Below are 27,231 nucleotides of genomic sequence, written 5' to 3'. Positions count from 1 at the left end.
ACTGTGCAGTAGGGCCAGAAATGACCTGTGTGCCACCAGGACTGTGCAGTCATAGCGGTTAAAACTGCACAGTCGAGGGCATGTGTAGTTGTACCCAGTACTTTTAAAACCATCCAGTTCTTGCTTGTGTACTCTTCTTCTTCCTTATTCATGCTATTTCAATTGTCTCTAAAGTATCTATCCAGTAGCTTTATTATTGTTTATCCTGCAAGGAAGCAACTCTGATCATTAAAATGCTTGGTAACTTTTTAAGAGATTCCAGATTTTATTACAAACCGGTTAGGTCAATGCAGAGTGGCGCACCTGAAATTTATTACTAAACCATATACTCTGATCCTGATAGCAGGATGTTCTTTTGTATTTTGTTGAAAAGAAACCACAGCAAACCTAAAGACATGTTTACAGACAAATATATAGTTTGAATGGTAGCTACATTAGATATTTTAGTGGCAGTTTACTGGCAGTGCCAACAGAAGGCTTAAAAACTATTCTAAAATATCTATCATAGGAGATAGTCATAGATAATCAGAGTTCCCCAGTCAGCCTCAGAGCTGCTCCTAGGTGCTGACTTTGGTTTTTGCTGCTGGGTGCTTGGATAGGTAACCCCCTCCCCCCTCCCCGCACAATGGTGCTTTACTTTAAACTTGGTGCGTTCCCACCCCAAGCTCGGCAAATGCCCACAAGCAGCAGCGCATTACTTCAAACTGGTTCTGCAGCATCTGTAAGGATTGGGTACTTTAGTGAAGCTTTTTAAAACACTTATCTAATATTTGTTTGAATCAGGTTTAGCTAAAAGTGCCAAAAAGCCCAGCTGAAGCAACTGATCTTTACTGATGCTACAGAGCCAGGTCAAAGTAATGCACTGCTTCTTCTGGTAAAGCACTATTTTTATTTTTATTTTTTTATGTCTGCAAGTAGCCATGGCTATGGCTATGGCTTGTAGGTGCTGAGCACCCATTAATTTTTTTTGATGGGTGATTGGGCTCCAGAGCATTCACAGAGTCAGCACCTATGGAGCTGATAATTTTTTAACATTTGCCCAAGATAGGAACACACTCAAATACAGAGCCTAGGATGGCTACAAGTGAATGCTATTAGGACTGTTTTGTAAGTCGCACCATATATCTTTTAGGGTTAAATCCTGAACATTTGCTACAAAAGGAAAAAAAAAAGAAGTAGGAAGTAAAGATCTAGTGTGTAAGTAATATTGCTGGTCCACTGGATAATAGCACCCTGTCTTAGTGCACAGGTATGTCCCCACTCTGACTAGGATAAGACATGCCCTACAGTCCATGGGAGCCTGGTTATCCACTCAGAGTGTACAGTTTGCACACAATCCAGCTGGCCTATATTCCACCACCACCACCTTACACAGATACAAACTAGGCAGAAGTTACAATACAAAGAGTAGTCCACTTCTTCTCACAGCATCAAACATGTTCACAGCAGAGCATGATTGCCTTATTTCTGACTGCTGCCCCTATAACTCCAGGAAGATTGTTCCTTTTGCCCTGGATGCATCTAGGGCTTGGACAGCCTGCAGTCTACTGTCATGGTGAAGTTTTAGCCCTAGAAAATAAAGACATGTTCTCTTTCCTTATTCTTTCTAATGAAAATGAAGATTTCCCAAAGAAACACACTGCAAGCTGACAATTAAAGAAGTACTATCACTGTCCATAAAATGGCAGTCGTGAATATAAATGCTGAGTAAAACCTCAATATATATACTGATTTCTCAATAAAAATGTTATGGACCTTACAGTATTTTGTGTGTAAGGTCCTTATACACAAAACCTTACACTATTTTGAACATTACACTATTTTGAGGTATTTGTGGAATGTCATGTAAGTTTTCTTGAATTTGTTTTACTGATCTGGCATATGTAGTCTCTATGTATAGGTAGCATTAATCTGTATTTAACTTTATCATTATTATGTCTGTATGAATTGTAGGATTCAGCATTTAGTAGGGGAATAATGAACACGTGTTACTCAGCTACTGACATGAGAGAAGTAATCTCTGAAAACTAGCATCTGCCATGGGAGTGCTTACCCGCTAGTCAATTAGACCCTTGTGGATGTAGTCCTAGGTACTTGAGCCTGGCCATTCAGACAATGAGCTCACATTTTAAAAGAAGACACTTGTATGAATAACACCCGAGAACAGGTTTTCAAAGATGGATATTTATCACAGTGAAGAAATAAAATTCAAAAAGGATGTGGAGAAGCTTGAGAGAGTCCAGAGGAGAGCCACGCGCATGATCAGAGGTCAGGAAAACAGATCTTATGATGATAGGCTGAGAGACATGGGACTCTTTAGCCTGGAAAAGTGTAGGCTCAGGGGTGATCTGATGGTCACCTACAAGTTTATCAAGGGTGACCACCAGGATCTGGGGGAACGTTTGTTCACCAGAGCGCCCCAAGGGATGACGAGGTCGAACGGTCACAAACTCCTGCAAGACCGTTTCAGGCTGGACATAAGGAAGAATTTCTTTACTGTCCGAGCCCCCAAGGTCTGGAACAGTCTGCCAGCGGAGGTGGTTCAAGCACCTACATTAAACACCTTCAAGAGTAAATTGGATGCTTATCTTGCTGGGATCCTATGACCCCAGCTGACTTCCTGCCCTTTGGGCAGGGGGCTGGACTCGATGATCTCCCGAGGTCCCTTTCAGCCCTGATGTCTATGAAATCTATGAATGAAGCTATCCAGTTTGAAACTGTTTTCCCTTAAAATTCCTATTAGTTCCATTTCCTTAATGGAATATTAAAATGCAAGAGGGTGTGAGGATGGGGCATGAATATAACCAGTTTAAATTCACTTTCAATATACCATTTTCTATGTTTATATCTCCCAGAAAAGAATAATTATTACATGATATTTGATGACAGCTCTGGGAAATGCAGCCACTATCTGCAGAGTAAATTACTAACTAGTTCCTTCTGGTTGCACCTCTGTAAGGTGAAAGGTTTCTTCTGTCTATCCAATTTCATTCCCTGAGAGTACAAAAACAATAAAATTAGCTTGACCTGCTTTACAACTTTAGCTACAAAAACTGGTTTATAATCTGTTTCTTGATCTGAAACTTTTTGGTTGATTTCAGATGCAATGATATATATATTTTTAAATCTCCCAGGTAATCATTTTTGTTGACAACACAAAGAGATTACATTGATAAAGCAAAATGTTTATGTCATGTCAATTTATGCATGTTATGTTTGAAATGTGCACATTTATGTACTATATGTATTGAAACAGTTTCAAATGGAAATCACGCAAGATATTCAAGGTTCAAGGATTACAAATATTACTGAAAGTCCAGTGGTTGCCATTAAAAGTCAGCAATAATTATTATTAGGTTTTCCCTATATTTAGAATAGGAAATGTTTAATAACTGTAATTTAGCTGCAAACAATTGATGGGAAATAGCAAGATACAAACATTTTGTTATATACTTTACATCATTTCCTATCTGATGGACAGCTTTCATAGTGCATCTGATGGCCCAAAAATCAACTTTGAGCCAAAAATTAAACGGCCATACACTACTGACCTCTTTCCAATTCTGCAGTATCATTCTAATTTCATATAGCAAATTGATTCTTTGGCTATATTATTTACACTCATTCCATTGTAAACAGGCTTAAAATTGCCAATTTAAGAAGTAGCAGCTGGGAAAGTCTAGGTGTTTACAAATTAGAATAGGCACATTTTTCAAAACTGATTGGCCAAAATGATGGAGAAAATCCAAATGGATACAACACGATGTACATTAAATAATTTGCATAGCTTGTGTAACCTTGTACCTTGATCAGCTTTAAGACACTGTGAGTACATCTACACATGAAATTAATTCAATGCAATAAAATCCAGCAAAGTTTGCCCTAGAGTTTATTGCTCCTGGGTGCAGTGATGCATGTGTGTCCAGGACCATTGCACATCGAGCTGAGTTGGAGCAGCTCTGACTGGTAGGGGGCCCTAGGGGCCAGCCTGCAGCTGCTCTGACTTAGCTCAATGTGCTGCAGAGGGGCTGGCTGGGGCATGAGGGTGCTACAGTGCAGGGCTAACCAGCAAGCAGCCCTGTATGGGAGCACCCTCATGCCCCAGCCAGCCCCAGCCAGTGTCTACATGTGTTGTAGTAGAGTAAATAACTCTGCTGTACAACAGTACCTGTGTTGGGCAGTACTAGTACTATCTTATGGTGGAGTTTATTAGTTTACTCCAGCATAATAGGACCACTTGCTGTTGTGCATGCCTAATAGCACATGTAGATGCTGATGTTTACAGCAGAGCTAATTAGTCAGCTTTGCTGTAAACGTCTCATGTAGATGTGCCCAATAAGTGCCAAGTCTGCTACCTTTAGACAATCACTTGGTTGGTTATTTTTGCCATATGCTTTTTTGCTTCAAACTCATGTCACCTGGTAGCGCAAGCTACAGAAACCAGCTGAGCCATCAGCAGACTGACAAGAAAATGCAGCTGCAATGGCAGAACTATTTGGCTGACTACAGAAACAGAAGTGGGTTTTATTTTCAATAGCTTCCCACTGAAGCAGCCTTTCTGATAGTACCCATTGCAAAACATGTGGCTCCATGCTTGAAAACAGGAAAGCAAATTAAATAAGGAAAGAAACGTATCACTCTCACCTCCTCCACATGACTCTGAGCACTTTGTAAAGCCTGCATACTCCCAGTCATACAGCTCATCAAAGTCCTGCAAGCTGCCATAGACAATGTCCGTTTCCTCAGGGTTATATTCAGCAGCCTCCCCACTGCAGGGACCACTGTAACAGACTCGTTGTGATGCAGGTTTGGGACCTTCACATTCATCAATGGGCAGGTCAGCAACAGACTGAGAGAAAGACAGGAGGACCTGACACTTCACTAGCCGTACCTGGCTGCCCACTCCACATGTGACACTACAGGCAGACCAGGCCTCAGGAATAAACCTACGGTAAGAGAAAGAGCAAAGTAAACAGATCGTTTGGCAAATAAAAATTTGGCAAATAAAATTCATAACATCCCTTCTCAATGGCTGCAGGCAAAACTTCTGCTTTGTCTTAGAAACAAGTGCTTTATCTCATTGCACCATTTTTGTAAATCTCTCATAAAAGCCATCATGTCCTGGTGGCACTTCCATGGTTCTTGGGGCAGAAATCAGTATAATCCTGAAGTCTCCCTCATCATCTCTTTCTTCCTGTGATTTATGGAAGGGAAAAATGCATTCTCCAGTTCATACTTCTGTCAGAGTAGAATCATTCCCTATAGCACGTTGACTAGAATTGGTTCAGTCTTATATGAATAATCTCAAGCAAAAGAGCTTCCATTGATTGTCCTCAACAATCTAAATGACCTCACTGGCATGAAGATTATTTTACTTGTGAAGGATAGGGAAGGATTATTGAAATTGGTACAAAGGAGAAGAAGTAGGAATCGTGAGATGGAACCTACATTTTCACATTTGTCATTCAAATGTATGCAGACAATATCCCTCCTTAGCTCTTAAATAGCTAACCTATATGTACTTGGCTCTTCTAATAAATTAGCCCCTCTTCGGCACTCTCAAAGCACATCCAAAGTAGATTCATTTACTGTGGAGGTTCAATCAATTGGTGGAATTGAACAGATATATACAAAGCAAATTTTGAAGACAGTTGTACAACACAGATGCATCTGAAGGTAATTTTTGGCTTGCAGCATTTCTTACCCTTAGAGATGACAATAACACACAGTAATAAAGAATCCATCTTAACTATCAGATTCCAGGCTGACTTATTTGCAAGGTCTAACAGTAGTGGGTAGGGGTGGGACATGTTTTCAACTGTACATTAAGCAAAGCAAATGTAAAACCACAGAGATAGAACAATATAGAGCCCCATTACACCATTTGTAATAAAATAGATTTTAGCACATAGTTTTTCTGGGTCCCTTAAATATGTGGATGTGTGCTATCTGAAAATCCAGGTGTTGCAGAGAGTTTATAACAGGACTTCTGCATGGCTAAATTTCAACATCAGAGGGATATCACTTCCTAGGCATTTTTCAGCATTAATATTCCATCATGCATGTATACTTGTCTGTCACATTCACATTTTCAGGGCCTGGTGAATATACTTCCCCAGCAGCCTTACCTGGAATTCTTGGGGCCTCCTGGGTTTGTAGCAGCAATGATCCAGGCATGTGGAGCCTGGCCAGCAACTGGAGCATGGCTCTGGGCAGCCAGGATCTGGTTTTGGGCAGTAGTGAATGCCTATGCCATGTGTGCTGCCTCACTTTTTTGTCCCACATCTTTTTTTGATACCGGGATTTCCTGGTATCAAAATTTGACTCTGTACTGCAAATATGTAGCACGGAGAACCAAATTACATGCATGTAGTCCATTTTGTGGTGCCTAAAAAGCAGCAAAGCACATGTGAGGCCATTACTAGACTGAGATTCACTCTTAGGAAATACACAGTTCTCAGTGATGCTGCTGTAATTATAATGGGACATGAATGACACATGCCCCCAGTGGCTGGGGGGACATGGCAGCAACAGGAGCATGGCAGTGGTGGCAGCAGGAAGCGTGGTGGTAGTAAGCAGGGGAGCTCCTGCAGATACTGCCGGCACTGTTGACGATGGAGGGGTGGGGGTGGTAAGCGCTGACCAAGGGATGGTGACTACCTACAGCTGTTGCTGACAGCATCAGCATTGACCAGCGGGGATCATGGACTACCCGCAGATGCCACCACCGGTGTCAGTGGCAAGGTGGTGAGCAGTGACCACCTGCAGGTGCCACCGACAGTGTCGGTGGCATCTTTTTGTAGGGGGTGCACCGCCATGCTCATGTCTACATGTACACCCCCTATGCATCACCCCTACAACGGGATATTGTATTTATAATTTTCACCTCCACTACAGTTCTGTGAACTGTTGAGCAGACACCCATGTCTAGTCCAGAATGGATTCTTTTTAACGACTGTGACTTCAAGAGTGTATAAAAGACATAAGAATTTTACTGATGTTCTATGATAATGATGTCAGCTATTATGATGTAACAGTTAAATATGCATCAATATAGGCGTACCAAAACATTTGAAACTTTAGCCCTGTGGCATTAATGTTTAAAGTTAGAGATTTAGCTAACTTGTATCATTATAGGAGCAAGCAGACACAAAACCTGCATGGTAAAAGCTGATGTGTGTTCCTTAGTGGTTATTCCCCCTTCTGTTTTAAAGTGGTTAAAAGTTGTGTTTGTCTACAGACTAATAGGAAGCAGAACAAGCAAGCCAGCAAGCAGGCAAGCAAGCAACTTAGATTTCTTTGGAAACAATACTTACTATATAAGGCTAGGTACAGACATTCAAAAAGCCCGAGGCAGAATCAATCTAAATTACGTGGTTTTCTGTAAGTGGCATACTTTAGATCAGTAGCAAACAACACACATTTGCCTTCTGGGCACACACAGAAGTGGCAATTTTCTCCTGATCTGGCCCCAGAAAGCAGTCTACAGACATGACCAAACAGAAGTACATGGCTGCAAACTGCTTGAAAAGGGCCCAATTCCACAAAAATCTGAGCACATTCCGTAACTTGTGTCTGCAGAACTCCCAGCCTGTTACTGTTTTCAGAACAGGAGAAGGGAAAGAGAAAGAAGGGAGTCTGGTCTGGGTTTTTTTCAGTCAGTCCTGGAGGGTGGGATGGGTAGATGCAAGGTGGGGATGGGGAAGCTCTAATCCACCCATCCCACCCTCCAGCACCAGCTGAGGAAGCCCAAGAATGATTTCCCTCTGCTCCTTTCCCCCACTTCCATTCTGAACAGTGTCTGGGCTGGGGAGCTGGGGGAGTGGCATTGCTAGGAATGGGCTCCCAAGGGAGGTGGTGCTCTCCCCTACCTTGCAGATCTTTAAGAGAAGACTAGACAAGCACCTAGCTGGGGTCATCTGACCCCAGCACTCTTTCCTGCCCAGGGCAGGGGTCGGACTTGATGATCTACTGAGGTCCCTTCTGACCCTAAAAATCTATTAAATCTATGAATCTATGAAGTGGTCATGACTTTCATTTTATATCTGCTCTGAACAATAGTACCTCCAGCTGCAGGGTGTTCTCTGTGAGAAAACCATAGTATTAGTTATGTACTAATTCCAAGAGAATGGAGACACCTGTTGAGGGGGAAAGATGGTCTTATATTTAAGAACAACCTTCTTAGACCATTTATGAGATCCTGAACAACTCACCTGAGTAGTTCTAGCCATTGATTTGAGCTCTCTCAATTTGGGGGAATCTTTCTTAAGGTCCTAATTATTCAGAAGTACTGAGCACCCAGAATGTTAGGTGAACCTCAAATTAGCCCAAAGATGATTTAGAAAAAATAAGGAGCAGTTATAGACAGAAACAAAAGAAACATCAAGGAGCAGCCAGATGAGTGTTAGTGAGGGAAAAAACAAGAGGATTTCTCTTACTGCTTTAGATGATAAATGTTATTAGTAATGTTTTTGGCTTTTCCATAACACATCATTGAATACACAAATCCACAGTTGACAGAGCTGTGTATTTGGAGAGATATGGAACACCCTATAGATCTTCATAAAGACAGCAGGTCTCATCCCATTCCCACTAACTTCACAGAGCCTTGGATCAGCCTCCATCTTTCAGCCTCCCACTTCTCCAGTTTCCCCACAGCTCCTTTCATAAAGCCAAGTATGCTTTACCACTCAGCCATGTTCTAGGGAGTTTTGAGGATAAATTAAAGTGATCACTTCATGCCAAAACAAAGTATAGGCACTGCCACCACTAATATCTGTTTAAAATAATAAGGTCCATTATTTTGTTTTTATAAAGGAGATGATCTTTAGCTGAGAAGCCACATTTTGAAATACAAATGCTAAATTTTGAAATATATACTCTTCTATAATTTAAAAAGGGCTTAGATCATTCTAGCTAAGCTAAAAGAAGTTTACAAAACTCTAAGCATAGGGGAGAGAGTGAGGGTTGTCTTATGTTTTGAGTACAAAACTGAGAATGTTAGCATTGAACTCAATGCAGACCATTCAGCAAAAAGATTATTGTGTCCATAATTTTGCAGGCACATTTTTGTGTGTGCAAAAATTTGTATGCACAAATAGTGATTATGCACCCAGCTGCAGTAGTATAATGACAGGTGGACAAGTGATTCTTTCTGGTAGGGGAGAGGGCTGTCTCACCCTTCCATCCCCTGCCCCTGTCCTTTTTCCCCCCTAGGCTCCAGCAGCAGGACGGGCAGAGAAGTGGTGGCAGCTCATGGTAAATGGTTTGATGCTGCTGGGGGAGAGGACCTCTCCCAGTAGCAACAAACCTCTAGCTGCTACTTCTGTACCACTGCCAGAGCCAGACATACCTGGGATTCATGGACACAAATGTGTATGTCTCTATTTTTTAAATTCCCATATTCCCCTAAAATATGTTTTCATGAAAGTATATTAAGTTGTAGAAGTGTCAAGCCACATCTGTTCTCCTTTCCATTGGTGTAGGCTCAAAGCACTGAAGTCAATGTCAGTGTCACCACTCTGGGTCTGCACTACCTACTGGCATGCCTGATATATGGTGTTGCCTGATATATGGATTATGTTTTTGTGAAACTTGCCTGTTTTTGTGAAACTTGTGGTAAACAATGCATCAAAAATCTTTTCAGCTGAAGTGAGTCCTGTAAACTATGCCAAACAACAACTAAGAAACAATATTGGAAAATACACTTTCTCTCTTAAATACAGGATTAGTCATTTTGCAAGGGAATCTAAGAAAATCATGTAATAGAAAAAGGCTGTTTGGCCCATCGGACGTGTGCCTGCAGCTAAAGAGAATGAGTATAGCACTTTGTTTACAAGAACCATGTCTTTTTTAACATATTTTTCTTTGGCATGCTTTCCCCCTTTCATCCCTGCACTCCCTGTTTTATTGACTTGCCTATGCTACTGCCTACAGAGATGCCCACTTGGGGGTGGCAGACAGTGACATCCTTCAGACTTGCCCACAGCTGGGTTCGATTATACTGACCATGAGCCAACAGTTCAGTAACAACAAACACTAAGACCATTCATGACAGAATGCCTTTCCTCCAGTTTTCACTCCTCTTAGTAGTGATTCCTTGATGTATCAAGTGAGTGGGTCCCCTTAAAAATAAGACTTCATCTCACCATAAATTCACTTGGGAAGGTAAGTCATTAATTCCATCAAATTGTCCACATTTGCTTTGGGGATGAAACAAAGTCACTTTGCTTATGCAGAGATAGGAAGAAAGGACATGTATGCCAGGAACTGCCACACTAAGGCACACTGCCCCTAGTCAACAGAGAAGTGCCACAGCTGCCAGCTCTGTATTCAGGCAATTGCATTGGGCTTTTGTACACATGCTTGCACTTTTAAAAGTGCCCAGCACTGTGGCACATGCATTTGTATAAATGGCAAAATGCACATCAGCCCTGAGAAAATAGCAGCAGAGCACTTTTGAACTAAAACACATCAAAGGTGTTTTAGTTCAAAGATGCACCACCGCCATTTTCTGCACATTGATGCACATTTTGCCACTTATACAATTGCACATGACGCAGCGCAGTGTGCATCAGCTCACATATGGACGTGTCAGATCTCCGGTGCATCACAGCATGAAAAGGTATGTGTATAAAAGCCCCGTATTTCCACTTTGGGAAGTAGCATACAAGTAAAGCACTTCCACTTCAGGAAGAAGCCTGCCTTATGGCAGTGCTCACTGCCATAGTAATGAGGCAACATAGGCATGCTTGAAATAACCTTTGATGTGACAGCAACACACTTGTGTCAAGACAGTATACATTTTGCTTGTTGATGTTACTTAAATAACCTGGCCAAGAATCATTTTGTATCACTTCATTGGCACAGTCAGAATTAAATTCTTTCAAACAAAGATCATCTTTGTGTTCTGTGTTTGAATAGTGCCTAGCACAAAGGTGGCCAACTTGTAGCACAAGTGCCACAATGGTATGAACAGCCTCTTTGTGTGACATGCAGCAGATTGGGGAGGAGACAGACATCGGAGTGACAGACAGCTCATGAAGCAGAAAGCAGAGCACATTTGGCAGGAACACAGAACAGAGAGCAGAAAGCACTTAGCAGGAGAGGACCTCATTTGTTGCAGTCCTGCCAAAAATGTTGGCTCCCACTGGCCTAACATATTGGGGTTCTGGCCCATGATTCAGATTAAGTACTACTAAAAATAATTTGCAGTTAATAGTATTGTAATTATTATTTGTTACCATTATTGTTGCATGCGCTATTGGCAAAACACCATTTACTGCACAGTAGTACCTGTAACAATCTAATAATTTCCTGTTCCCTTGGCAAATCTTCTATCTTCAAGAAAAATATCCATCATTCATAAACTAAAAAAGCACAAGTTTTGTGTCAGTCAAAATTGGTAAGATATATAGACTGAAAGAAAAACTTCAAAACTAAGGATTGTCTGAAGTTTTCATTCTTGTTCGCTTGGTACTTTCACTTAGTCTTTTACCGTTAAAGATCTCACAGCTATGTTTGACAGCCAATCACAATTTTCAGTTTTTAGTTTAGGGGAAATCTCTACAAGCTCTACTGTCCTTGATAGTCCTGTTAAGCTGCTCCAGGTAAGTACGGAGCATAAAATGGCAAACCTACGTGGTTTTTGTTTTGTTTTGTTTTCAACTCTACCAGTTCCCAATCTGTGTTTGAAGACAGTGGTTATGGAAGTGCAAAACCGTGCTTCTAAAGTTTTAATTCAGACTGTTAAAAAAATGGGTGGAGGAAGCTGAGTAAATGCATCATTTCTTGAAGGCAGTTCCAGTATTTACATTATGAATTGCTGAACATGATGAAATAATACAATAGTTGAAAATGTAATTTAGGCCAGGTACAGACATTACACTTTTACCAGTATATGTGATCAGAAACCACTCTATACCCATAAAAGAACAGAAGTTTTGAATACACAGACTGGTTTTATTAAGGCTGGTCTAAGATTTGCCATCCCCCCCACAACTACCAAGGAGTGCAGACAGAAAAGAAGCTCCGCATTGTAACTCACAGCACTTTGCATGAAGCACTGTGGGTTGCAATGATCCCCTGGACCAAACCTTGGGGAACACCACTGCCCACATATTTCCAGGTTGAAAATGACCTGTCCATCACCACCCTCTGGGTGTATCCTATAAGCCAACTTGTTGACATTAAAGACCCCAAAGCTCCATTTGCAAAATGAAGGGCATCAAGCCATGTTCACAGTCAAAATTCCAATCTGGGTAATTACAATGTCTCCCTAAATTTGACTTGCAGCTGCAGTTGAATAAGATTATTTCTCTTCCTTTTATGCAAAATCATTCTGTCGTGTTGGTGTTCACTGTTAAACAGTTGCTGCTTTTCTCCCCAGAGGTGGATAAAATTATTCTATTAATATACATCTCCCATCTCAGGTGACAATTCACAGAAGCCCTCTTGTTCATAAGAAGTTATGGTATAGACAAAGATGATTATTTCATTTTAGATTATCATGTTTATGATATTTTCTACTACTGACCATAAGGATCTTCACTGCAAGCAATTGGGACCCGATATGAGAAAAAATATTCCTTAAAATTTCTAATTTGACCTTCATTTCCTGAAACTGATGAACAGAATGAATGACAGCCAGCTCTTGTTGACAATATTTGTCTGTATCATTATTGCCATCTTGTTCATCTAATATATATTTGGTAAAAAGTAAAACAAGGAACTTATATTTAAAAATTTTGGCCAATTTCTAGACTTAGTCATGACTGCCACAAATACTAGGTAAAATATCAAGATGCAGAAACCATTTCATAGTTTCATAGTTTCTAGGGTCGGAAGGGACCTGAGTAGATCACCTAGTCCTGCCATGGCAGGAAAGAGTACTGGGGTCAAATGACCCCAGCAAGGTGTTCATCTAGCTTCCTCTTAAAAACCCCCAGGGTAGGAGCCTGCACCACTTCTCTTGGAAGTTGGTTCCAGATCCTAGCTGCCCTGACCGTGAAGTAACGCCTCCTGATATCTAGCCTGAATCTACCCTCTGCCAGCTTGTGACCATTATTCCTGGTCACTCCTAGTAGTGCTTGGGGAAACAGGGACTCCCCCAATGCCTGCTTGGTCCCCTCTGACTAGTTTGTAACAGGCCACTAGATCCCCCCTCAGCCTTCTCTTGTGGAGGCTGAACAGGTTCAGGTCCCGTAGCCTCTCCTCGTAGGGCCTGCCCTGCTGTCCCCGATCATGCGAGTGGCCCTCCTCTGGACCCTCGCCATGCTGTCCACATCCCTCTTGAAGTGCGGCGCCCAGAACTGGACGTAGTACTCCACCTGCGGCCTGACCAGTGCCGCATAGAGGGGGAGGATCACCTCTTTGGACCTGCTCGAGATGCATCTGTGGATGCATGACAAGGTACGGTTGGCCTTCCTGACTGCCTTCCCACACTGCCGGCCCATGTTCATCTTGGAGTCAATGATGACTCCAAGATCCTTTTCCACCTCTGTGCTGACAAGAGGGGAGTTCCTCAACCTGTAGGTATGGTGCCGGTTGTTCCTCCCGAGATGCATCACTTTGCACTTGTCTGTGTTGAATCCCATCCTATGCTCATCCGCCCACCCTTGTAACCTGTCTAGGTCCAATTGTAGTCTGTTGCTTCCTTCTAGTGTGCCCACATCCCCCCACATCTTAGTGTCATCAGCAAATTTGAACAGGGTGCTTTTTAGCTCCTCGTCCAAGTCACTGATAAAGATGTTGAACAGTGCAGGCCCGAGGACCGAGCCCTGGGGGACCCCACTGCCCACGTCCTTCCAGGTTGAGAAGGACCCATCCACTACCACCCTCTGGGTGCGGCCCTCCAGCCAGCTGGTGACCCATTTGACTGTGTGGGTGTCGACACCGCAGTCCCCCAGTTTCTTGATGAGAACGGGGTGAGAGACAGTGTCGAAAGCCTTCCGGAAGTCCAGGAAGACTATGTCCACTGCTACCCCTGCATCTAATAGGATTTAATAGGAAAGATGGACTAAAAATATCCATGAATGTTTGGAAAGATAAAAATCATCCTTTAAAATTATAAAGAGTTATTGGGGGACTCTGGCCTCCTTGTCTGTGTGCAATTCCCTCAGGTCTATGTTCACACAGATGCATGTCAGGAATTTCCTTTCGTTTCTTACTGAACAGCTCCATCACTAGGCTGATGCCATCTGGCATCCAGATATTACTGTTTGTCCTCTGGTTTTTTTATGGGTCACACCAGGGTTATATATGGAAACATATTAAAAGCTGTGTATCGTGTTAACATACAAAAAGTGTTTTTCAAGAGTTACAGAATGAAAAATTTTTAAACAATAGCACATCCCAACAAAACCAATCAAACTAAAAATAGCTCAGCCCATACCTTTTCAATCATGACTGCTTGTTTGGCTCTGAAGTATACTGGTGTAAAATGAGCCCAAATGAAAGAGATCAGGTAGCAATAAATCTTGGCTTGTCCCTCATATAAGATATTTCTAAAGAGGGATGAATGATCATTCCCAAGATGAGTCATAATAGATATCCTATCCATGTAGTGACAAAGCACAAAGACTTATCACCATGTTTTGCTATACTATTAGCTATCATCATGTGGTGTTCTTTTTGATCTACATTAATGTATCTAAAGTGCATGTATAACTCTATAATTATGATGGTTTTGTGCTGGAGTAGCATGACAGATGAAACTCTGTGGCTGTGTTATGCAGAAGGTCAGATTAAAGCAAGGGTGGGTTGCTTAATAAGTTTTGGCGAGCTGTTGAGGGCTGCAAGGGTACTTCCATTCCTTGGCAGGTGCCCTACCCCCTGGTCACCATCTTGGGACTGGAAGTACCACCCCCTAGCCCCTAACCTTTGCCACTGGAAGTCCCTCCTCACCCACAGAAATACTCCTTTTGGGAAAGTGGGTTTGCCATCTTAGAACTGGAAAAAAAACAAATTGTATACTAAAAATCAAACATTGGCAATAACATATTTTAACTTTATTTAAAAAAAAAATTTTGTCCTGATTTGTGTGCATTTGTGTGGTGTATATAGAAGTGATTGCATAATAGCTCAAAATGAAGTCTTGCTCTTGTATATTGTGGGGGACAGGGTATAGAGGGGTGGGTGTGGGGGTTGTGGGCGTGTATGTGGGGTGTGGAGGAGGGTGTAGGAGTATGTGTGGATGTGGGTGGGTATGAGGGGTTTGTGGCGGTTGGGTTTGTGGGGATGTGTGGGTGTGTGTGTGGGTGGGTATGGGGTTTTTGGGGTGTGTGGAGGGGGAGGGTGGCTGGGGGTGGTGGGGTGTGTGCATGGGGGGATGTGTGCACATGGGCAGTGGGGTGTGTGCACGTAGCAGTGTGTGGGGCTCCCCCCAGAGATGCGTGGATATGTGGAGATGCATGTGTGGGTGGGGAGGGTGTAGGTGGGTGTGGTGTTTGTAGGGTGTGTGATTGTGTGTGTGGGAGGGTGTGGTTGTAGGGTTTCTGAGGAAGGGTTTGTGGGTATGGTGGGGTGTGCATGGGAGCTCCTGTGCATGCCCCCCCAAGTTGGTCTGCCCCTGTTCTCACCCCACAAGAGCCTGGAGCCCATGTGCTCTGCAATGCCTCCCCACCACTGTGAACAGCATGCAGCCCCAGTGCACCCCGTGCCTGCTCCAGACCCACCCCCACCGGAGCAGGTTAGCTGGAACCCAGGCACAGCCCTGATCCAGCCCGCCCTGCGTTGCCCACCCATGATGAGTCCCGCTGCCCCTCAGCTACGCAGTGTGGCTGGGGCAGCTCCACAGCTGGACTGCCTTTCTAGGCAGCATGGGTGGCAGTGGCTACTTCTGGCTGCTGCCACCACCAGCCCCAGCCCCGCGGTACTGACAGGGACCCGTGCTGCACAGTCCCAACTCTGTGTGCCCCATGCCCACTCTCAGCATGAGGTAAAAACAGCTCCTCTCCTTCCTGCTGATGGCAGCTCCCTGCTGCAGCATCCTGGAGCCTGCACCATGCTGGACGCCTGTTCTCACCAGGGCTGAGCTGCCCTGTGTCTGCTCTGTGCTGCCACCACTGCCCTGTGGGGCAGCCTGGAGGCAGATCGGATGGCAGTGGAGACACAGGGCAGCCTCACACAGGCTCCTGGCACCTGCAGCAGGGAACTGCCAGCAGCGGGAGGAGGAGGGGCTGCTTTCCTCCCATGCTGAGCAACAGCTTTTGTCCCATGCTGCAGTTGCTGAGCCTCAGCGGGCCAGCCTGGAGCAGGCGCAGGGCACGTGGGATCAGAGCTGTGCACTGTGGGGGGAAAGTGGCCCCTTCCCCTCTCAATGCCAGCAGTTCCCTGCTGCAGCTGCCTGGAGCTCACATGGGGCTGCCTTGCATCTACACTGCTATCACCACAGCTTTTGGGCTGCCTTGCAAGGCAGCAGGGATAGCACAGAGCAAACGCATGGGGTCTGGGCAACTACAGCAGGGAGTTGCCAGCAGATGGAGGAAGAGGGGCCACTTTTACCCCATGCTGAGCAAATAGCTTCTGTCAGGGGCTACCGCTGCTGTGCCTGGGCAGGTAAGCCTCGAGCAAGCACGGGCCGCCTGGGGTCAGAGCTGTGCAACAGGTCCCCGCCAATACACTGGGGCTGAGGCTGGCAGTGGCAGCAGTTGTAAGGACCTGCTTGCCACCTGGTCTGCCTAGAAAGGCAGTCCAGCTGTGGAGTGCCCCAGCCCTGCTGTGTGTTCAGGGGGTGGCAGGACATGCCACGGCTGCACTGTGCCTGGGCCAGGAGATCAAGAGACCCTCTCTGCAAGCCAGACAAAGACCTGGCCTGTGGCCCATATTTTGCCCACCCCTGGATCATCATGGTCCCTTTCTTGCTTTAAAGGATCATCATACTCCCTTCCTGCTTTAACAATAATGAATCAATCGAAAGAGCAATCACAAGATCAGACAAAGCACTGTAAGCCTATGAAATAAAAAGGGAGCTACTAGCTGCTCCTCGAACAGGGGTTGAAAACATTTTTGAAGATGTTGGCATGCCAGGGGCAGATGGTAGGGGAGCCACAAGGGGCCCAATTTTTGCCATGGCAGTGCAGCATGCATGCAGCCGCTGATGGCAATAAGTCAGGCCAGGGCTGCAGACCCCAGAGCAGCTGCAAGCCTACACCAGGGTCCAGAGCCACAGCCCCTTCCCTGCAGTGCATCTTGAGGTGGATGTGCAGGTGCCACCACCACAGAAGCAGGCCATGTTTCTGAACCCTGGTATAGCTGCTTCCAGCCTGCCTGCCACCTGCTGTGAGCAGCCTGGGCTCTGTGCCAGAGGCAGCTGCACACACACCTTTAGGCACACAGTGGAGAACGGCCTGCTGTTGCACTGCCCCAGGCACCTTCCCTGACCTGCGACCTGAGGCATGTGTGCAGCTGCCACTGGTCACGGAGTTGGGCCAGGTCCCAGTGCACTGGTTGCAGCCTCCCAGCTGCCTGCCACATTTGGCCTGAGCTCTGGACTGCTGCTGCCTGTCATGGAGTTGGGCTGCTTGCATTAGGGCTTGCAGTGTCCTGCTGCAAGCAGCTTGGACTCCGTGGCCGGTGGTAGCTGCCCAGAGCCTGGGATGGCTGTGGCATGCTGAGTAAAATGGCCTCACCTGCCATGCTCTGGCACACATGCTGGGGGCTGCAACCCCTGTCTTAGAAGCTTCGAAACTTAGCACATGAGCAAAGACAATAAGTGATGTAGCCAACAGAGGGAAAGGATAATTTTATAGTGAAATTGTTACATTTACTATAAAGTCGTGCTCACAAGGCATCAACACCAAGATAAATAAAAGTATTTAGGCACGTAATTCGTACTAAAATCAGTGGCAGTTAGGGGCCTAAATAGGAACTGCATGTCTGACTAGCCGCTGTCTAATGTTGCGTAGACACCAGGTAAAAAGTAAAATTTAAGGAGGGCAGTGGCATAGTAGGAAATTACACAGGCATGATTTGACTCTGATTATATTCAAACCCATCAGAACTACACAATCTTTTCAGCAAGCATTTCACTTTTCTATACCTGGAACCTCCCCAGGGAGCCCTGGAGGGTTCAAGCCACAGCACCTCATCCTGCCACCCCACAAAGATCCAGTTCTGAGTAAGAGGCAGAAGCCTGCCTTTTGTGGCTTGAACCCTGCTGGGGCTTAATGAAGCGGTTCAAGCTACAAGAAGATGTCCCCCACCCCTTGCACAGACTGGGATTACCCCAGTTTTGTGCACTGTCATGATTGGACCCATTTCAGGTTCAAGCCCCAGATAATGCCCCACCATGCTGCTGATGAGCTTATCAGCAGGACTGGGAAGAGCATTGCCTCTGGTGGCATGACCTATTCAGGGGACACCTAGGACAGAACACTGGAACAAACCCTGCTCCCTACCCTGTGTCTGCTCAGTAGGGCAGGGAGGGGGAATGCATTGGTGACACTGCCTGAACAGTCCAGGGACTTTTTTGGAGTGTTCAAGCAGCAGCAGCAGGATTCCAACATGGCTCTTTGGCAATCTGCTGCTATGCAGATTATCAAAAAGCCAGTTCTGGGTCATGAGGAAAAGCAGAGGACAATGGGATATGGGTCCTCAGGACCCAAAAGAGGCATACAGGCACTCAAGCTGGCATGAGAGATGTGCAATCTTTGTGATAGGAAATGCTTTAATTTTTTGGCAAAAAAGCCATTTCTAGTCATTGAGAAATGCCTTGAACCTGCATATGCTAAGCTTTTGTGCTGGGAGTAAGGTGCTTCTCCTGGCATAAAAGTAACACTTGTCCATAGCCTCAGTTTACCTAAGGGAGCATTGACTCTTAAATGTATTACCAAACATTATTTCTTACTGATTGACTAACATTAATTTCCCTCATGAGACTGGGGTGTGTAAATGCATAGTTTGTGCTTGATCATGGCCTTAATCTGATCAGTAAATAAGCAAATATAACTATCTGCACAAAAGTAAAAGATCTGTTGAATTAGAATGTGCCATAACCACATTTTAAATACTTTTAAATGCTTGGATTTCTTTTCTTTTTGTAACCCAAAGCCTTTTTTTATATAATAAATCACATACCCATATTTTTTCCAAATTATTTTAATAAAATTCAAAAAAGCTGCTTCAGCATTTTCAAAATTCAAAAAGCTGCTTCAGCATTTTCTCTGCAATTTATCCATAACCTTTTGCTATAATATGGTAGGTATCTCATATACAAATTCCTTGTATTAATATTTGAGACAGAATGTAATAATATAAAAAGTAAATTAGAAGATTATTTTTTCTAAAACAATGTCAAAATTAATTCTCAAAATTCAGCTTAGATCTTTTGTCAATAGTCTAAAGTCACAGTTTCTTTTTTCCATTACATTCCAGCAGGAATGTGGTCTGCATTTCACAACATGATCATATTCCATTGTAAGCAATATGATGACTTTTTGATAAACTTGCTGACAATACAGAAGTTTCATTGTGCTTTACAGGGGTAATTATAACTTCTTAAATACATACTTTGAGAAACAGCTTCATAGGGTGGGGAGAAAAGATTGAAGAGCACAAAAACTGGGCTACACAAATTAAAAATTAATGCTTACAGATTTATATTACTTTTGGCATTAATGAATGAATGAAAACATAAAATTCATAAGACAAATAGCATCAGTGTGCACATTGTTATCTAGATTACAGCTGCCATTAATATGTGTGTATATGTATATAGAGATATACACATATATATATAATGTAATATATGTGTGTATAACAGTGTGTATATACATATGTGTGCAACAGGGGGCCTACCGGGGCCAATCTTGGCGTGGCCTGCCCACCTGTTCTTAGGCAAACCACCTGCCTTCCCACCCACCACGCTTTGGTCTTAATTGGTTAATAGATGTAATTAGGCAGGAGGCTGCCCATTTTCTGCCCTGCTGCTAGGGGGCGTTATCTGCAGCTCCATTCCTCCCCTACATGGCAGCCCAAGCCTTGCTGATGGCACATTTGAAAACATCATGATGTCAGTCCCCACGATGGGGCCCAGAATCCTGCTGTAGGATCCCTAACTGAGTTCCTCCCTTCAGGTGGACTCTGCTGCCATCATACTGGGCCATATATCTCCCTGCCACCGGTTCTCCTTTGGGTGCGGTCCCCTCACTGGGACCTTTGACTCACACTAGCCCTGGCCCACCTTCAGGCCAGTCGGGACCCCAGGCCCCTGGCTCTTGTGCCCTCTCAGTGGGCCTCATTGCCCTTTTGACCCTCCTGGTCCTGGCCCCCGCCTGGGCCAGTCAGGGGAAGCTCTGGCAGACCTCGCTGCATGACCCATACTCTTATCCCAGGGTCCCCCCCTCTGGGTCCTCCTCCACAGATGTGGGGAGCCGGGGTTACCTCACACCATGACTGGAGCCTCAAGGTCTCACAGGGGACTCTCACTCCCCCCTGGGCAGCAGGTCATGGTACTACTACTGGTGTTATATTCGACCCAAACTCCGCCTCCCCACATTGGAGGACTTACTGGGGTCAGGACTCAGCTCTCTCTCTCTCTCTGGCTGAGCCCCCTCTCCCTTCACAGGGCTCCACATGCTGCCCCCTCACACTGGGGGCTCCACACTGCTCATAACACCCCCTTTACTTGGGGTCTCGGGGCTTCCCTCCACAGGTGGGCTCAGGTGGCTGTAGCCATGCCTGGCCCCAACTCTCCTCTTTGGGGTCTTGAACCCCCACAGGGCTCAGGCGGCCTTGGCCACACTTGGCTTCCAACTCTCCTCCTCAGGGTTTGCACCCCCACAACTACCTCCGGTGGAACGTGACCCACCCTAAGGTGAGGGCTAGGGTTTAAGGTGCCCTGACCCACCTTCCACCAGGGTAGTAACTGGTTTGGCATTTCCTGGGGGCTCCCGCACCACTGGGAGCCCCACCAGGCCACCCACTCCCAGCAGGGTGTAGTTTCCGGTCGTACCCAGGACCAGGAGCCTCCTACCATCCCTTACAGCTCCTCCCTTACATCCAGATGAAACTTGGCAGCCCTCAGACCAGGCAATGTTATTGCCCACCCTCCAGCAGCCAAACTGCCTTGTTTATATAGGCAGCCCTGAGCCTAAAATGGCTGCCCTCATTAGGCACCTGGAGGCTGTCAGCTCCAGGGCCTTAAAGTGTCAGGCACACCTAGTGCCCTGCCACAATGTGGAGGGTGGGGGGAAGGCAGGTGTGACCCAAGGGTGGGGTGGAGGGGGCAGACATGACACTTGCTTGGCCTGGCAGCAACAATGCATATTATATACAATGTATAATAATGCAATTGCTTTGAATGCAATATTACACATTCCTTTGCTCTCTATCAGTACTCTAATTATAATTTACTTTAGTTCACATTAACTATGCTAAAACGGCAATGCTACTGCATAAAGGATAACATTTAATCAACCTCTTATATCGCTGTAGTTCCAGTGTGATGCACCATGGTTAAGAACAGACATTCAGGGCATTCAGGGGAGGTTAAATCAGATCATAATGGCTGCCTAATATCAGGTAAGTCAGGATGGAGGGGCTAGCTAGGGGGATGACAGTGGGAAGGTGTGATCCATGAGGGATGGGGGCAGGTGTGACCTGGGGTGCGGTGGGCGAGGCTGGTATGACCTGCAGGTGGGTTGGGCAGAGCCAGTGTAACCCATGGGGGGTGGGCAGGTGGCAGTAGATCAGGGGCAGATGTCACCCATGGATGGGGTGGGTGGGGCCAGCATTGCCTGGGGGGGAAGGTAGGTGTGACCCAAGGGTGGGGTGGGGGGCAGACATGACACATAAGTCGTGTGGGGGGGCAGGAATGACCCATGGGTGGGGTGGGGTCCCCCCAAGCAAACCTACACCCCCATCCCTCTTCCCACAACTGCAGCTGTACCTGCAGTGGTTTGTGGGATGGGGTTGAGAGGGCTGGCTAGTCAGTAGTGGGAAGCAAAGGGCCAGGAGGCACAAAAAATAGCCCAGTGTGGGGAATGGGAAAACAGCAGCCCTGTGGCTGGTGTCAGTGGCTGGATTTTCTTAGTCCTGGGGAAAACCAGTACATGGATGGAAGTTCCATGTACTGGTTTGATCTAAATCAGGTAAATCTGATATTACATAGATCCAGGTTAATCTTAAACTGGGTTCTGCAATTTTTACACGGTTTGTACGCACAGAACTTCTGTTCACTTACTGATTGCCCATCACTGAGACAGGGTCTGTAAGTGTAAAGTCAGCACCAGAACAAGCTAAGCTTAAATCAGGCAGTCATTTTGAGCCTGATTTAACCTCCCCAAGTGTCTGTACTCAGCCCACAAATTTAACTGCACTGAGAACATTCTGAAGTGTGCCTACAGCTATCTAAAGCTACAGGCGCACTGTTATTACTACAAGGCATGTTTCACTACAGTTCTTACTGAACCCCACCTCCCCCCAAAGCCTTGTCCTTACAGTCTCTTCAGCCTCTAAGCCTGGTTGCTAAGAGCTGTAGTTATGTTACTTTTATTATACCTCCCTTTTCATACCAATTAATTATGTTAAGGCTGTTTAATTGTCAGAACATGACAATATAAATTAATTTGAACTGATTTTCTGATGCTTTTAAAATTGCTCATAATTCCTCATCTATTTAAGCAGTCAAGCAAAATATTGGCTTGTGCAGCATGTAGTAGTTTAGTTGTAGCAAATTTCTGCAATTTTGATGCATTTAAAACTTCCATCCCTTGTACCTGAAAGGTGAGTCCTGCATCTGAGAAGTGTTTTTATCCCACTTTTTCATACTGTTTGCAGCACTCAACCAATGCAGTTTTAATTTACGTTGCAGTACTTGCTATAAATGATGTTTTTTCTTTACTTTACTGATTTTTCCAAATGGGTAGCATAAGCACACACAGGCTGTAAAAAATCAGGGGGAGGAGAACAGCTGGGACAGAAAAAGGCAGAGATACTTCCCTTCCCCAAACCTGTTAACTTTTCACTTATGGATGCAGTCAAAACTGCCATCCAGATAGCCCTGCAGTGGGGTGCAAGGACAATACCTGTTCCCTGGGAAACAGAGTATTCACCAAGGTCTAGATTGCTTAGGTGATAAGAGGAAGAACTATAAATGGTCTTGGGCTAGGCAAAAGCATAACTCCTCTGTGTGTGGGGGTGGGCGGAGGAAGCAGGATGTTGCCTCCTGTTTTTGCCAGTGACATATATGTTAAACAGCTATTTAAATATCACCCCCAACAGTGGCACATCTCTGGCCACTACTCCTACCACTACTGCCACTCTGCCCTCCCCACAGCTAGAGCCAGAACCAGAGCCACTGCCAGAAGGTGCAGTGAGGCACCACCCTTAGGCAGTGCTTAGGGCTCATGCCCCACTCACCCAACCATCCTTATGCTACTGCAAACATAGGAGAACCCCTGGAAGGGCGATGGCACTGAGTAAAGTCATGAACTCAGTTTCTCCAACTTAGCTGAAAATTGACACAACCTTCAGTGAAATCCACTGGCTTTAGTGGGAGTTGGATAAGGCCTTTATAACCTAAGGAAAGAATTGCATGCTATTTTAAGGTAGAATGATGATTCAGTGTAGGCTTTGAGTTTCAACCTCATAATAGGCTGTGTTCAACGAATTATGGTTTAAGACTTACGATGGTTCTTCAGACACCACAGCTCCTTCTTCCAGCTCTTGAGCTTGTTTATACCATGGCAGCTTTGCTTCTACAGGAAGTTTCTCTGTGGAACATACAAAGCACATGAAAACAGAAAACATGCAGGAACAATTCTATAAGTGGGATCATTTCTGTAAGTGAATGTGCCTGTATTTACAAATGTACATGTGCACGGTGAACAGCAGAGAACAGGGAAAGGGTGAGAAACTCTGTTGTTTCTTGGAGTATACAATATTTGAAGAAATATGGTCAATAAGAGAGCTTTTGCTTTTACATTTCTAGAAAGAGCTTGGCTAATTATGTGTATAGTCTGTGCAGGTGAACATTTCAGCAAAGCATTTTTTTCAAAAATAATATTCACATCCAAGTTGGCTTGTGAAACCATTCATTTTGAAAATCAAAGGGGAAAACCAATTTTAAGTCATTTTGTAGAACCTGAATATTTTGAGCTGCATATTATGGCTTTTGTTTTTCTGAATTTGCAAAATACATTGAGCCTCTAGTCCTTCTCCCTACCATTTAGAAATAAATCATTGTGTAGTGCATCAAATTCATTTCCACAAGTCACAAAGGAGGAAGTTCAATGTTGTGTGGGGGGCTGGCAGCACTTCAACCTCATGTAAGCTTTCAAAATTAATGCCTAATTGAGGCTTATATGATGCATAAGTCCTTGTGCTGGCTTTCATGCCAAAACTATTTTCAGCAGAGGACAAAAAAATCCCCAGAAACCCATATTGACTCCATAATAGACCATCATTAACACTGCATTGATCAAGTGTCCAAAACCCTATCTACCTTTAAGTGTTACAGCCTCACAAGGCACATTAAACTGATAGATTATGACATTGAAGAAAATCCAGGTCTGATGAGTGATACCACAAGAATGAGAGAAAACCAAAACAAAATAGTTCAGTGATGTTCTTCACCTTTAAGCTTATCAGTTCATCAACTGTGTGGATTTAAAAAATGAGTTGGATACTTTATCTGTCATTTTTGATGGAAAACATAACAGCTGCTTTTTCCCTCCCTCCACGATCTGCATAAAATATAATAAGCTGTTTTGGGGAAGAAAAAAGTCCATGTTGAGAGCTAAATTCTGTTTTCACAGTGGCATTACTTTGGACAATCTGTGCTTAACTCAATAGAACCACTCTGGCTTTACATTGGTATAAACTGAAAGCAAATTAGGCATTACTCCTCCAAGTCATCTCTGAATTTCTACTGAGTATTTTTGGTCAGCATGAGAAAAAAATAGCATGGAACACCAAAGTTGAATACAAAGGATGAGAACCAGGGTCAGGTCTCTTTACCACTTCAGTCCCATTTAAGCCTTCTAGATTCAGTAATGCCAGCCTACAACACCACTTGTGCTGGCCTACAGCTAAGGGTTAATTTGACCTGAAAGGAATGAAAATTTTCAGGTATTTGGTGCATGTCCTACTGGAAATTTTATATGACACTACCTCAACTGCCAGTAGTGATATTAGTAATTTATAAGGATCATAATTTGCAATACCACATCTTAGCTACTGCAAACAATGCAAGCAGACAAGTAAATGCAAAGGTTCCTGGGAATAAATTAGTGGCTGGGAGGGAAAAGCACAACAGTAGAGTTGTTATGCCTTCATTACCAGAAATAACTAGCTAGGATCCTTTTCTCCTATATTTACGGTTGCTGTATAAGGATGAATATATGCCAAAACAGCTCTTAGATTAATCTGTATTTTGCTGCATTTGTTATCCAAAAATGTAAGACAGATGTCTATTTATACACCATACAGCTTATATTACAGGCTTTGGAAAGCCAGAAATTATTACTTTGCTTTCATTTTTAATGCTGCTTCTTACAAAATGCAAAATATACTCTTCTATGCAGATAACTACAAAATTACTTTTTTTATAAGTTTTCATTTTGGGGTGTGCATGTGGGAAGATATGGAAGTAGAGTAAGTCCAATAATTTAAATTATAAAATGAACTACTGTATTAGGGGTGCGATTTGACATATAAGGAAACAAAATAAATTCCTAATGTAATTCAATGAAGAAGCTAACATTTTAGAGATAAAAGAATAGCTCACCTTTCGGTAACAGATTTCTGTTTTTAATATGGTACAAACTCTTAGATTGTGTTATTCAACACAACTGACGAGGAGCACTGCATTCTCTTCTAAGCACTGCATTCTCTTCTAATATTAAGAACCGATATTTCAGCTACATGCACTCTGGGCCAGATACAGGCTTCTACCAGTCTAAACTCATAACAGAACAGAAGTTCAGCACACACAGACTGGTTTAAAAATGGTGGAATCTGGTCTAAGATTAGGAGGTCTTCTCACAACCAAAGGGTGAATGTGTTCTGCTTGTTACCATTCTAAACTAAACCGATTACAGAAAACCACATAACTTAGATCCATTCTGTTTTGGGCTTTTTGAATGTCTGTACCTAGCCCTGAAATGTACCAAATGATCCTTTATTAGTCTTGTACACAGTCAGCACTGACAAATGCCCAGGCCCTGGCTCTAACTCATGGTGCTCTACATAATGCTGTTAGCCTCTTGGGTTGGGGTGGAGGGGCAAGGGGAGGAGAGATGGAGCTACCCTTTGGAGTTGATTGAGTAGCCCCCCCTCCCCCGCAACTGTAGTGTTGTCTGCAGGAAGGGAAGGGGGAGAAGCGAGGGGGATGGGGAGGCTAGTTTCAAAAAGTTAAGTTAAAACTGTTGTTTGCCCTTCTATTTCATACAGAGAACATTAAGATAAAGATTTGTTCTTTATTTTCTGTTTTACTGGGTCAACCGGATGGAATCATTGATTTTCTGACCTGTGTTAACCCTGCTTCAAAAAGCAATAGTAAGGTAGGAGGAAGTATTGGACAGAAGATATGTGTTTTTCTACAGATATTGGCTATAATAATGTTAGGCTTGTTAAATAAATCATCTCTTTTTGGATCGATCTCTAGCAGCATTCAAGGCCACAGGAACATGGGGCTGCAAATTGTACCACCTGATACATATGGAAGCATTGAACCTGAAGCAGTTTACATTTAAAACCAAACCAAAAAAAAGGTCTTCAGATGAAAACAACACATGGCATGTGTGGTTCTCCTTTGGTGAGGAGATGAAAGAAAGAATGAACCACTCAGTATTACATTATATAATGTATGATTGGAAGCTGCTCTGATACTACATCAGTATTGTAATTAATTCCATCCTTTATTATGATTGGAAAGATCTTTTTAAATATTATCTTCCATTAGCAAAGTGCTACAGGGACAATGTAACTCAGCTGGAGTACACCACAGATGAATCTGGGCTTCCTCTCTAGGGGCATCTATACATTAGGCTGTGTGAAGCTTCAGTCTCTGATTTAATCTGGTGGAGATTTGGCCTGATTTGGTGGCTGAATTTCCGAATCGGAACTGAATCAGAGGACCTTTTAATCTCTCTGAATTGAATCAGAACCCACTGAATTGGTTCAGAGAGAATCGGAAAGATTCGGTGATTCTCTATATACCTCTAGACAGCAGGCGGCTCATAAATGCTGCAATGCTGGGGCACGTGGAGTGTCCCACAGAAGCGTGGG

General features: G+C 44.1%; 1 protein-coding gene across 4 annotated transcripts in view; it reads right to left on the bottom strand.

Annotated features, from left to right (window-relative positions):
• The window catches only part of ADAMTSL1 (ADAMTS like 1), an 872,699-nt gene that overhangs the window by 127,808 nt on the left and 717,660 nt on the right, over nt 1-27,231 (bottom strand). For all 4 annotated transcript variants that reach the window (XM_090038771.1, XM_090038775.1, XM_090038773.1 and 1 more), the window contains 2 exons: nt 23,630-23,714; nt 4,645-4,946 (listed from right to left, as the gene is read on the bottom strand). In XM_090038771.1, coding sequence (XP_089894897.1) covers nt 4,645-4,946; nt 23,630-23,714 — 387 coding nt within the window. The remainder of the gene's footprint in view (nt 1-4,644; nt 4,947-23,629; nt 23,715-27,231) is intronic.

Source organism: Crocodylus siamensis, chromosome 3, assembly GCF_052110815.1.
Source record: "Crocodylus siamensis isolate JL-2025a chromosome 3, ASM5211081v1, whole genome shotgun sequence".
NCBI lineage: Eukaryota > Metazoa > Chordata > Crocodylia > Crocodylidae > Crocodylus > Crocodylus siamensis.
The sequence above is the reverse complement of the archived record's forward strand: the minus strand, read 5'-3'. Positions and strand labels throughout refer to the sequence as shown.